General features: G+C 40.2%; 1 protein-coding gene across 3 annotated transcripts in view; it reads right to left on the reverse strand.

Moving 5' to 3' along the window:
• Positions 1 to 4,330: 4,330 nt before the first annotated feature.
• Positions 4,331 to 13,476, reverse strand: part of RGMB (repulsive guidance molecule BMP co-receptor b) — a 29,906-nt gene continuing 20,760 nt past the window's right edge. For all 3 annotated transcript variants that reach the window (XM_060235644.1, XM_060235645.1, XM_060235646.1), the window contains one exon: positions 4,331 to 5,804. In XM_060235644.1, coding sequence (XP_060091627.1) covers positions 5,142 to 5,804 — 663 coding nt within the window. In that variant the 3' untranslated portion in view covers positions 4,331 to 5,141. The remainder of the gene's footprint in view (positions 5,805 to 13,476) is intronic.

Here is a 13,476-nt window from a genome sequence, read left to right on the forward strand (position 1 = left end):
TATAAATCCAATATCTTCTTCTTCTACCAATCTTTCTTTATTAGGAGACCCATTATTTTCCAAACAAACATATACAAACTTAGTGAGCAAGCCTGTTGTCAGTTACAGGTGTACACCCAGCTGGCTTCAGTGAACAGATGAGTAAGGAATTAATCCCAGAAGCAGCATTTACTTGGTGTCTATGGCAGTTCTGGTATGCCATCTCTGTGTACTCTTAAAATTCCTTATGCCTAATGGTTTAGCACAAATCTAAACCCTGTAACATCCTTAGCCATGCACTAGTTAATTGGAAAATCTAGAATATGTGAACAATGATTTCTATGAGATCAATACGGACACTGGGATTTTGCTATATCATGTAAGAAAAAAAGCTCTTAAAGGAATCACAGAGATAATTTGGATTTTTCTCCTCACTACTAATCTCCTCCAAGATTCTCTCATAAATGTATACCGTCTCCTGCCACATTCTTTTTAACAAACTTTCAACTACTCTCACTATTCCACATTTCTTAGGGCATGCTCAGTCAGCAGACTAATTTTCTAGACTTTTATTTTACATACTTTACAAAATTGTATTTCTCTGGGTATCAGGAAAGTCTCTCAAATACACAAACTTTTGTTAGAGGTAGCCTGGTTTTGCTTATTTTACTGTTCTGCTATTATTAATGGTGCTGGATATGGGAGGGCATGCTTCAGAGGAACCAATCAAGCTTGAAGCCAAGTAGAGAGTTTTGATCAAGAATAGCATTTCTGAGTTGCTACAAGCACTGCTTTCCAGCTGTTCTGTTCCTACCTGTTTGATTACCCACTACAAAGAATAATGTTGATTAAAGCATCCGCAAATGGCCATGTAGCCATAGTAGGTAGAGGAGTGTTCAGGGTGATTTCTATTTCCTATAGTCTATATGTAGTGTCTCATGAGTATATATTTAGAAAGGAACCCACAATTCTTTTCCTTTCCCTCTCTGCCATGAAGTTGCCTTAAACTGAATCAGACCACTGGTTCATCAGGATCAGTGTTGTCTACTGAGTGGCAATGGGTCTCAAGGAAAAGACTTCATGCCAAGCACAGGATAGGTGAATGGTACTAATCATTCCAATCACTCACTGGGCAGTCTTTCCTTTTGTTTGTCCTTAATCTACTGCCCATCAGCTTTACTGTTTGTCCTGAAATTCTAGTATTTTGAGAGTGGAAGGAAGTTATCTCAATCCCCATTCTACACTGTACATCATTTTACAATCTCTTTCACGAGCCCCTTCCCCTTAATCATCTTTTCTCTAACCATAAGGTCCCAGACTCTTCAAGCCCTTCCTCATAGCAAAGTATAGAGTACTAATGAAGTAGCCAGAGGAAGTACACTTAAAATTCATCCATCGGCTTGAATTCTACTATTCTATACCCAAGACTTGGGAGTCACATATTGTTTCCATAGCACTTTATGGCATGACAACATAGATCTCTGTTGGTAGTTCCATACTTGCAGCTTTCAGCTGCACATGCTAAAAAGTTCCTCTCCTAAAACTGTACACAACTGCAGGAAGGAAAGGCATTTCCCTTTGAACTCTGCAAACAGAAACAAGACAAACTAGAAACCAGCCTAAGTTTAAAGAGGTTATAAGATGTATACACAGGGCTCAATTCAACATGGCCCCTTTAGTTTGGGGACATGCAAAACAGCTCAGTATTGCATCGCATAATCATGTAAATACAGAAATGAAACCACTATCTTCCAGTGTTGCCTGCTACCACACACCTTACATGATCCCACGTTGCAGCTTCTGGCAGCTATCATACAAGAACCAAAAGGTTTCTGGTATAAAGAATATTCAAGCCCAGCAAGCCATTTTGTTCATGTGAGAAGTGCATTATCAGCCTTCCTGCTGTTGTACATAAGCATCCACCAGGGGTCAGTCATAGCATATCAAACTTCCACAGCATGGTATGTAACTTTATTCTTCTATCATAATAATTTAAAGCATTTATACACCGCACAGTCACTTTTTAAAAAACACATACTTATTAGTTTATCCATGAACCACATCTAAAAGGGCTTTGCAAAAGACTGGGCACACTGTGGGGATTTTCAAGCATAAAAATAAGTTTGAAGCCTTCTAAGAGATAGCCATTTGGAGTGTCTGTGACAACCAGTGTTCATTCTAAGTGTAAGCTTCCCCCAGAGACCTTTCACTAGCTTCAAAATATCCATATGTTTGGCATTAACTAAAGCTCTCTTGGCTGTGGTGAGCTTAAAACGCCAACATGTGCAAATAACATTTTCTCTAGAAATCCCACAGCAGGAACAGAATTTTAAAAAACAGAGAAAGAGACAGACACTCCAGGTATTCTAACATTTCTGAAATATTACTTATCTCTGGGCTTCACAATTTAGATATTGGAGTACATATATACTCACAAGGCTTGGGAACACAGGAAATTAGTTAGCACAGAGTTTACAGTGAGCTCACATTGCAGTTGCAACTCTAGGCTCGTCTACGGACTTCTTCCACAAATACTTTTCCACTTGGCACACAAAATGGTAAAATTCATCTACTCTAAATCTAACATGTTTTTCTCCGTACAAGATGGGAACACAAGGGGAGTTTTTTTTTCTTGCTCCAAATTCTATGGTACCCTACCTAAGAGTGAATTAAAGCAGTTATTTTAAAGATTTCAAGACTGCATAAATTAACTGATTCATCAAGGATACACAAATGAACAGCAAAATATACTGAGCAAATGTATTCTGATCTTGCATTCTGCCCAGAAATTTCACCTGCACCTTTCAACTGAGGTATTGTGTCATTCCAGTACTACAGTGATCAACATTATCATCAAATGTCAATTTGTAACAGACTGAGGTGAGTAGCCATGTTGGTCTGAAGTAGCAGGACAAAGTTTGAGTCCAGTGGCACCTTTCAGTTCAAGTTTATTCAAGGTATAAGCACATTTCTTCAGATTGCTTGCACCTTGAATAAAACTTTGTTGGTCTTAAAGGTGCCACTAGACTCAAAATTTGTTCTCTGTGTTAGGCTGCTATCTATTTTGTGTGGTGGTCTCTCAGACCTATAAAAAAAGCCCATATAGTACCAATATTTCAGATGAGAGCTATGAAATAAAGGTTTACTTCAGGCCATCAATAGAGTATACAGCTAAACCAAGTCTCATTAGCCCAGTCTTAACAAGCCAGATAGCACCTATGTGTATGCTGAAGGTCCCTGTTTCAATAACTGGCATCAGTTAAAAGGGTTTCGGGGGGGGGGGGGGGACTTTTATCAAATCAACCAAACTAGGCCAGCTGGACCAAAGCTGACTTGGTATAAGCTAACTTTGTGTATTCATAGAATGGTGTCTTTTTATATAGCTGCATTAGGAATAATGGAAGTTCACACAGCCTTAGTACATTTAGCAGTAGTCTCAGTTACTCCCATCATCTGGGATTAGTGGGGCTCAGCACCATGCTCCTACATAATTCTGCAGCCAACATTAGCAACCAGCACCAGCGCTGACATTCTCATCTCGGGAGATCTCCAATGTGTCAAAACAGACCTCCCCAGGTAAAAGGAAGCACAGATTCCCTTCCAGGTATAATTAAGATCAAATGAAACCTGACCCAGCTGGCAGAACACACTTTCAGGTGGGGGGGGGGGAGGGTAAACAAATCAAAAGGCAAGCTCTGCAACTCCTATAGTACATGGTATGTGGGTGTGTTCGGTATGGAAAGAGAGCCAGTTTGGTGTAGTGGTTAACTGCACAGACTCTTATCTGGGAGAATGGTGTTTGATTCCCCACTCCTCCACTTACAGCTGCTGGAATGATTAACCATAGTTCTCGCAGAGCTGTCCTTGAAAAGGCAGCTTCTGGGAAAGTTCTCTCAGCCTCACCCAACTCACAGGCTGTGAGTTGTGGGGGAAGAGGAAGGTAAAGGAGACTGTACGGCAGTCTGAGATTCAGAGTGAAGGGCAGGATATAAATCCAACATCTTCTAAAAAACAAAACCGCTGCAAGAATATGGCCTCCCTATATCGCACTCATGAAACGTGCTAAAGATTGGAATGAAACCAATGATGAAGCAACCTAAACCCTGTTTTTGTAACTGCTTCTTGATGAAAGCCACTGTCTCTGTTCCAACTACTAATCTGTTGAACAGAGTGCTGGCTTCCTAATTTTCTACCTCTCTTTAGACAAGACAATAAGATTAAAGCTTTGGAATAGAAAAGTTTTGCGCTTTTTTTTTTAGGAAGACTGAAAGTTTCCACATTTTGGGGGAGGGAGGAATCAATCTGACAGGGCCTACCACTATTGTAAGGGTGCACATTTAATACAAACAACTTGAAGACAATCATATTTATATATAATTCAATCAGGGATGGGATCCAAAACCATAACAAATCTGGCTCACACTCATGTACACTGGAAGCAAAGACAATGTTTTACACACATTATGTGTGCCCTTCATAATCAAATATAAAACTTAGGTCTTTTTGTACTTGTATATTTTAACCCAAATACAAATTGCCACATAGAAGTGGTCCTTAGGGTAAAAAAGCAAAAGCCATCTGCACCAAGAACAAACAAGATGCAGTTATGAAAGATCTAATTAGGAGGGACAATGCAAATTACTCCTGCTCCTATGAAACAAGAGATGACATGTCCAGGAGCCAAAAGAAGAATCAGCTCTTCTTGGACCTATTCCCATCCAGTTTCTTGCACTGCTTTTACTGGTCCAAGGAAAGGCCAAGATAGAGGAGAAAGCGACCGCAAGAGATCCTAAGCATGCTACTTAAGCTAAGTAATACTTAGAGGGAGCACTGGGTATGATATATGTACACGTGAATATATGCTTTACATATTACCTAGATACACATAAATATTTAATATATAAAAAATAAAGTGCTTTCTATTGGGTCCTGATGAAAGGACATTATAAAATATTTCACCAACTGCAAAGCAAAAAAATTATTACAATCAAAAGAATATTACATCCAACATACATGAAAAAGGTAACAATATTTACATTCTGCTGGGTGTCCCAGGACAAAAAGCATCCCTTCATATACATGGTATATACATTATATACTCTTTACTCAATATATTATGACAATATATATTTTAAAACCTTTGTTCTTGACAAAAAAAATACCTACAAAAACACAACAAGCATCAAACACACAAGTCCAAGACTAAGAGACAACCCATTCCCCTGGCCAAGGCACCCACTGCTGGGGAAGATGTGCCATCGCTCTTTCCTGGGGTGCAGTGCCTCGACATCCTGCAAGGCACTATGGGCAGCTGCTGTGAAATTGGCATCACCTGTGGTGAGCAAATCAAACACACAAGAGTGAAAATAGATGTCCTTCACCAGCATCTTCTCATGGCATTTGGTGGAAGCATTCTCCAGTGTGTACATATTCCGGGTTTGACTTGATGCACCATGAGTGAGGGCCTGTGCCATCACTGGTAAAGGGAGATGTCCACTGTTGTCAATGCGTTCACTTGATGGACAACCATTCACGCAGAGCTGTAGATCCTGGCTCTCTTCATAAGCCATGACTAGCTCTTCCGGCATGCGTATGGCTAGTGTTAAGTAATGTCCTAGCTGGCGTACAAACACTGTAGTCCCAATGTATTTGGCATGCATTTCCACATATCTGCCACTCACTCTCTCCACAATGCGCAAGCTCTTGGTGTCGCCATCACCACCACTTGTTGTGCCATCTACAAAAGCTGCTGGCAAGTCATCGGTCACTGCCTGATACACCTTCTGATCAGTACAGTCTTGGTAAGATTTAAAGATAATGGTTATCTGTAGAGCAGAAAAGGGCAGAGAATGGAGTTAGAACAACAGTATATATCACAGCTCTCCATTTTGTGTCCCAAAGATTTGTGAATTCCCCTGATACCTATTGCCTAATGCTAAAACTAAACTCTTCTGCATTTAGAGGCAGGCAATAAACCTCTGAATACCAATGTCAGGAAGCAACAGCAGAGGAAGCCTTGGCTTCTATGCCCTGTTTGTTTAGCCCTTCAAGGAAACAGCTAATCCACTGTGTGAGACAGAATACTGGATTAGATGGACCACTGACTGGATCCAGCAGGGTTCTTTTTACATTCATAAATTCAACATCTGCTAAGATGTTACTGGTAAGACAAAGCAGAAAAATGCACTCTCAGACCTATGTCTGGGATTTAAAAAAACAACAACCCAAAAACATACACAATATAGGTTCACAACATTTCATCTATGGATTATCTTGTACTCTGCAGCAAACACCTCCTAGATTTCAGAAGTCATAAGCATGTCTGTGTGAAGAATTTCAGAAGTAAGATTCCCAAAGCTTAGTCTTCCACTCTAGCAAGTCACACTTACTCAAACAGGACACTTTGAACATATAGAGCAGTAGAAGTACAATGCAGGAAACTTCCCAGGTTGACTGTTTTCAGTATAGTTGCCAGTTAACCAACTATGCAAAGATGGAAGCACATTCAAGCTCCAAAATTATTTTACAATACAGAATAATAAATTCCTTTGAAATGACATGAAAATGACCCTGTGCTATAGAGAACAACACTCCAATATGGCCCTAGGAAGGTACACCAACACCAGTTTATTGCTGCTCCAACATGCTCGGACTCATTTCTGGGCATGTTGGGATGAAATTACATGAAAGTCTGAGGGCACCAACAATTGCATCTATTGCTTGGAAGTATCCCTGCAGAACAAGAGTTCCCCATTATATAGTAAAAGGTCTATGCAAGCACTTATCTTGGAAAAGTGGGTTTGTGTTTTGGCTTAGGTAGCAATGGAATAAAAGATTATTCAGAAATTCATTTTCCTGAATGTCAATTTCAAAATCTCTCCCCTCTTCAAGAGCTATACAAGGTAGCAGGTAGGAGGCTACTTAGGATTTATATTTTCTCTGCGGGCAGAGCAATGCTATACCATAATCCAAGTCACTTTTCACCCAAACACACACTATTTTAAATATCATGAAGCCCATCTTTCAGCAGCCGGCCACAATCAGTTAACTTCCAAAAGGAATTCAACCAACTGATGGTCTCCAAACAGAGCAGGCCTGTTATTCATTCTCATAAAAAATGCAACTCACTTGGATGCCATGCCACTGCCTTGCATATTCTTAATATATGTTTTGACACTGCTAGGCATACACACAGAGAGAAACTGTCAGGACATCCTCCCCCTTTAGCTGGCACTAACTGATCAAATGCGGACAACTTCTTGCCTACAATTCCTATGGGATACATTTAGCCAGAAAGAAGAGACTGTGTTTTTTTCTCCAGAAGTTATTGTTATTCTGGCCATTTTACAGTTCTTTTATCCCTGCATATGCACGCCTCAACCTGAGTGGCTTGCATGTCAAGTGGCAAGCTAGGATAGCAGTCTGGTCATCATTTCATGGCTTTTAACTCCCCCCATTCTATAGTCATTTCACTAGATGAGAGAGGGTAGAAATTCAGTTATACAGCATTCAGAGGCAACTTTTAAGCATCATTCAGCTGGGGTGCACAAGAACCTGGTTTACTGTCAGGCTTGAATACATCTGGCTACTACCATGGTTACAAATTTACCCATGATAAATGAATAGAAGCCTGCTGGATGACCACTTACCTTCCTCCTAAAACTAGTCTGTTGTGCTTACATCTGTATGTTACACAAGAAGCCACAGTTACTTTTGAACTGTAATTATGGAGGCATAGTGTGGGGAGTACGAGTCTTGCAAGAAGCCAAATTGGAGCACATCCTAGGCTAAGTGCTAGCTCAAAGTAATGTCTGTATGTATGCAGCCTTATACTGTTGGCCTGGGAACTCTACCCTCAGCTTTGCACATCGAGGGCCCAAAGCCTCAACTGGCATATCAGACTTTGCATGCTAGAGAAGGAGTCAATACTGTGACCCATAGCCTTCCCCTATCTATCCCCCAAACTTCCATAATATCATCTTTACCTAAAGAGCCAGCTTCTACAACCACATGTCAGAATTCTTACCCATGTCAGCACCACTGGCATTCCAATCCTAGAATGAATCAGGAATGAATCAGGAGCTTGTACACGGCAGAACACCTCTTTCACTGAAGAGCTTTTTTTATAAAAGCTATTATGCTTCATAGGAAACCTTAGTTTTAAATTACTGTGCCCAGAACCTTCCAACGGGCACAGCAAAAACCTCATTTAAGGTTATCTCCTACAAACCTGTACAGAGGGCATAATGAAAAAGAACAGACCCTCTAACTCCATATCAGCAAGGCTGAATAATTCTTTAATTATCTCTTTCACACTGGACACAGGGCAGTTCTGAGCACAGGCCCATAACACCTGGCACTGCCTGGCCCATCCCCACCCTCTTACTGCTTTCTTTAGCCCCAACCCTCCTCCCAACACACATACACACCCCTCATTATTTTAGCTTCAGAGGCTCCCAGTGGTGCAGTCTGACTGGAATTTTCCAACAGTTTCCTTAGTTTAATCTCTCAGACAGCTAACTCAGGGCCAGCTGCAGTCAAGCAATCTGTTAAAAACATCACCATGGGCCACAGCTGGGACTGTTGGACTTTGAGGGAGAGAAAATTTACTCATAAGTCCTCTGGTTTTCAGCAGAGAGCGCAACCTTTTTTATTCTACTGGAGAAAACTGAAATTCTTTAGAATCAATTATGTGAGGGTTACAAGACTAAACTGAGCCTGAGGGAAGATATTTTGGAGGTTGCCTCACAAGCAGTTTGTTGTGTAGACAGTAGTTTCCCCCCTCCCCCAATGCACACAAACACAAAAGAGTGAAAGGCCTGATATGTGGCCTTTAATGGGACAGGAAATGGATATACATATCTAATAGTACTAAACACAAAGGTGCATGATACTGGAACCACTCTAAAGGCACACTAGTGCCACTCAGCTAGAGAAAATTATTTGACAGTCCAGCAGAAATAGCAGTTCTGTGAACGTCTGCTCACATCTAAGCAAGAGATTAACTGCACAAATTACTCCTAATGAGACACAAAACTCTCCCCCTTTCCTTCTCTTCCCCACAGCAGGGCTGTCTTCACTTTACAAGTGCAATAAACCTGACACTGTCCATGATAAAGAGGAACATTTTTCCAAGAAACATTCTCTCAAGCTTTCCCTGAGTGGTTTCTTCAGTTCTGTCAATTAGACAGCTAGCTCCACCACTGGAAGAATCTGTGGTTATAGGTTTTAGAGGCACGATTTTTAAAAAAGAAAGAAAAAGCTAATGCATACTTGCCTCTAATGATAGTTTTAAAAGAAATCAGAAAGGGGAGAAGAGGACAGTGTCTTCTGTTAACTTTGGGTTTGTGCTCACTCATAACGTGCAAGTTAAAAGCAAAGCAAGCACAAACCTAAATAAAGCCCTGGGTTATGTGCTGGATGATGTGATGAAGTGTTCCCATTGATGCCCCCAAATTCTAATCTCATGCCAAATTTCTCAACAAAGACAACACTACATTTTTTCCCCAACACAATGTGAAAATTTGATTATCCAAGCAAGTCAAAAACTGGAAAGACAACACCAAGGATCATGCCCACAAAAGGCCATAAATGCTACATTGTTTGCCTTTTTGTATGAGTGTTGCTCTTCTACACAGACTACACAATACACTCTTTCCAAGACTAGCATTAAAAAACTGGATATATTATGCAAGACAAATTTTAAAAGCCACCTCTCAACTTCATTTGCAAACAATAATGCAGTACTATGTAAAGTAAAGTGTGCCAGCACTGCCAGTTAAGAGAGTGTTTGGCCTTTAGCACAGCCCTGCTTATTTTCTTAAATATGTATCAGTGAGCTGCAAAACCACAAAGAAAAAAGGGTATGTTTGCTTCTGCAGGTGGTAGAGAGAAGTTTTTCAAAACTGAATACAAAGTTTTCTTTTCAGCAAACTGAAGAACAAACGTTCTTCTAACACATAGCTTTTTTAACAGCTCATCATAGAACCTTCATGGCTTTATACACAAGACATGAAACTGTGGTCCATAAGAAAGTAAAAGCTTTTAACTACCCTGTCAATCAAACAGCTGCACCTGCGTTTAACGGGGGCCCACATAGACAGGCACACAGCCAAATCATGCCTGTGGATACGTGGGATAATACCTGTACATATTTTTCTTACAATCTTAACAGCTGTAATGGTTAAAGCAACCATAATCAGAAGCTAACAACAGTGGTAGAGTAATCAGGAGTAGTGTGAATGCTGATAACTAGAATCATAGAGTCAGAGTTGGAAGGGACCTCCAGGATCATCTAGTCCAACCCACTGCAAAATACAGGAAACTCACACGTAGACCCCCCCCCCCCCCCAAGTTCATACCTCCCCACTAAGTTCTGCCTAAGCTCATGGAATCAGCATTGCTGCCACATGACCATTTAGTCTCTGTTTAAAAACCTCCAAACAAGGAGAGGCCACAACTAGCACTGGTCCTTTACTATCAATGATGTTAAGACCACAAGAAAACACATTCCTTTACAGAAATCGGAAGCCACTACAACCACTGTTAACTTACTTCCACTAAAACATTAGACCTCCCTCCCCTTGAAATCTGTCACATGTAGAGATGCGGCCTGGAAAAAACCCAGAAAAATTTGGGGAAAAAAAATTGGTTTTCCAGTTTTTTTCCTGGTCTTTGTTTTTTCCTGAAAAATTGGAAAAATATAAAAAAAGAAAAGAAATTGATTATGGAACATTTTATTTTAACATGATGAATGGTTTTTAAAAAATTGTATTTAATACTGTGGAGAGGAAATATGAATAATTTTTGCTTCTGGATTTTTAAAAATCATTTTGTGGAGGTTGTTTTGTCTGTTCCACATAAACTAGTAAACAGTTCAGGAGATTGTTGCTCCATTTGTTACAATTACAAATAAATATTATTTTTAAAAGTGAATTCTGTTTGTAATAATTGTTTGGATACCCTATATTTTAACATGCTAGTTGTGATAATTTCATGCCAAGTAAAATTGTCCATAGTCATATTTTATGTTCCTAAAGTAACAAAATGACTTTCAATCTGGAAAAGAAAAAAGAAGTGCTAATGTAGCATTTTTTTTTCAAATTTTCCAAAAATTTCCATTTTTTTCAAGAAAACCTTGAGCTTTTTCCAAGCTTCAAAATTTCTGGAAATTTCACATTTCTAGTCACATGCCATCACTGGATGAATTTATCTAGTTTAACAGGCATTGGTGGGTGGAATTCAATGTTTTTCTATCAGGTTTATGATGTTTGGTTTTTAGTGCTATCTGCTTTAGCAATACCACAGATATTGTATAACACCACTTTTTTTCTAGGGCACATGCATGTATATATTAGGAGAACAACACTTCCGTCTTTAAGAACTCACCTCCTGACTGTTAAGAGAAGTAGAAGTCACATACCACTTTCTAGCAGAGCCCCACAATAACTCTAGATCAGGGATGCACCAGTGGAACTTTGAGAGAGGTTGATAAGACCATCCCAAAATGGCTGCCACAGAAAGTGAAGCCAAATGCAATCCCCCCCCCCTCCCATCTCATTGCCAAACAACTGTATGGCAACTACACTGGACACATAAAGCCATCTTATTTAGAGTCTAGCCATGGTTCTGTCAAGGTTAGTACTACCTATATTTTGATTGGAAGCATGGTCCAACCACTGGAAAGAAGCGAATCTGAAAAAGCAGAAGGTGGACTCCAGAATGCCCATCTTCCCTCATGTAACACCCTGGAATTTGAGATCTGAACACAGCTTCCTCCCTGCTTTGCTGAAGAAGCTCAAGCAAGTTGATCAGGCCTGGAGGAAGAATTGAACCACACAATGGCTAAGGAAAGCCTGAGTGCTTACTAGTCTTCCTGATCCTCCAGTGGCTGTGAATGCTGCTGCAGCCACAGAAAACGGTTTCATCTGAACGAGGGCAGACAATAACAAGTCTGCCTTACAATGGCCCCACCCACTTTCTGAAAAGCTTGGTAAGTGCCAGAAGTAGTGGTGGGCACCACTGAGGAACCCTGCTCTGGATGGAGTTATTATGTATCTATCTTGCAAATACTACATACAATTACAGATAAAAGGAATTGTGATGGTGGTTGTTGGATATTCCGCTAGTTTACAGAAAGATAAACTTACAATTCTTCTGTAAACGACATGCTTGGGCTACTGTGTCAATTACTGCCCTTTACACACACCACTTTCACGTTTCATCTTGTGTTCACAGATGTGTTTCAAAGTCTCTGTACCTCCAAACACCATCTGCATTGCTTACTTGTTTCTCTGACCTAATCCATAAACTGCAATAACTTACTCTGGCACATCTGCTCTGTACCACACCATTTATTATTAATAGATAATATTGCTGTACATTTAAAACATCAATGCCTTTGTTAAACATTACAGCCTCCCCCCACTCCACTCCTACCAAACTACTTTGGCTCTGCTCATTTATTTTTAATGCTTCCATTCCACATGATCCTCCAAGCTCACCAGTAAAGTACACCAGTTATAAATCCCTGTCTCTGGAGGTAGAAATGGAACACAGGTGTCTGTGTTGCAGGGTAAACATGCAAAGTTCAAATCTATGCTTCATGTGGATCCAACTGGTGGCACTGGACAACCTAATTCAAATGTAGAGTCCATCTACCACAGCCATTACACAGTACTGAAACACTTCAAATGATCCACTCCAGCAATCTACCATTTGAAAGCACCCAATTAATCAGGCTAAAACCAAGATCTCACACAAACCTTAATTTCCATTTTTAGTGTCCCAGTTCCCAGGCTAGCCTGTTCTTGTCAGACCTCAGAAACTAAGCAGAGTTTGCCCTGGATTGTATTTGGACCTCCAAGGAATTCCAGGGTCATAATACAGAGGCCAACAATGGCAAACCGCCTCAGAACATCTCTTGCCTTGAAAACCCTACGGAGTTGCCATAATCCTGCTGCAACTTGACAACAAAAAGCAAGTGTCCCAAATTCCAACTGTCTGACCTTTCAGCTTCTCCAAACCTTCCAGACATTACAGCAGCTAAACCAATGGCAACTGGGGAGCTCTTAAATGCTCAGCTACTGCCCTACAAGAGAATCAGTTACTAAAAAGAGATGGAAGTAGCTGCCAAATTCCATTTTGCTAACTTCACTGACTTGCTGGCCTCTGCACGTCTAAAATTCTTTCCCAAACAACTACTGTATAAAATAGAAGAGGAGGCAAGACAAAAGAAGAATAATTACACAAGAGCTATGCAAATTTCTTTTAGTGATATTTCCCACATTGTGTCCCAAGACTTTTGCTAATGCAAGTTCTCTGCTGCAAATGCAACTGATATACACAAGCAAAATGCAATCTAAGAACAGGTCTGTTTAGCTGGCATATCAATAGATCTTTTCAAAACACAGTAGTTGCATAGACTGCTGAATTAGCAGTTTGAATCAACAGACAATACACTAGTATTTCAGCTTCTCGCATTTTCTGATATAGAAC

The sequence above is a fragment of the Heteronotia binoei genome, chromosome 4, assembly GCF_032191835.1.
Source record: "Heteronotia binoei isolate CCM8104 ecotype False Entrance Well chromosome 4, APGP_CSIRO_Hbin_v1, whole genome shotgun sequence".
Taxonomy (NCBI): domain Eukaryota; kingdom Metazoa; phylum Chordata; class Lepidosauria; order Squamata; family Gekkonidae; genus Heteronotia; species Heteronotia binoei.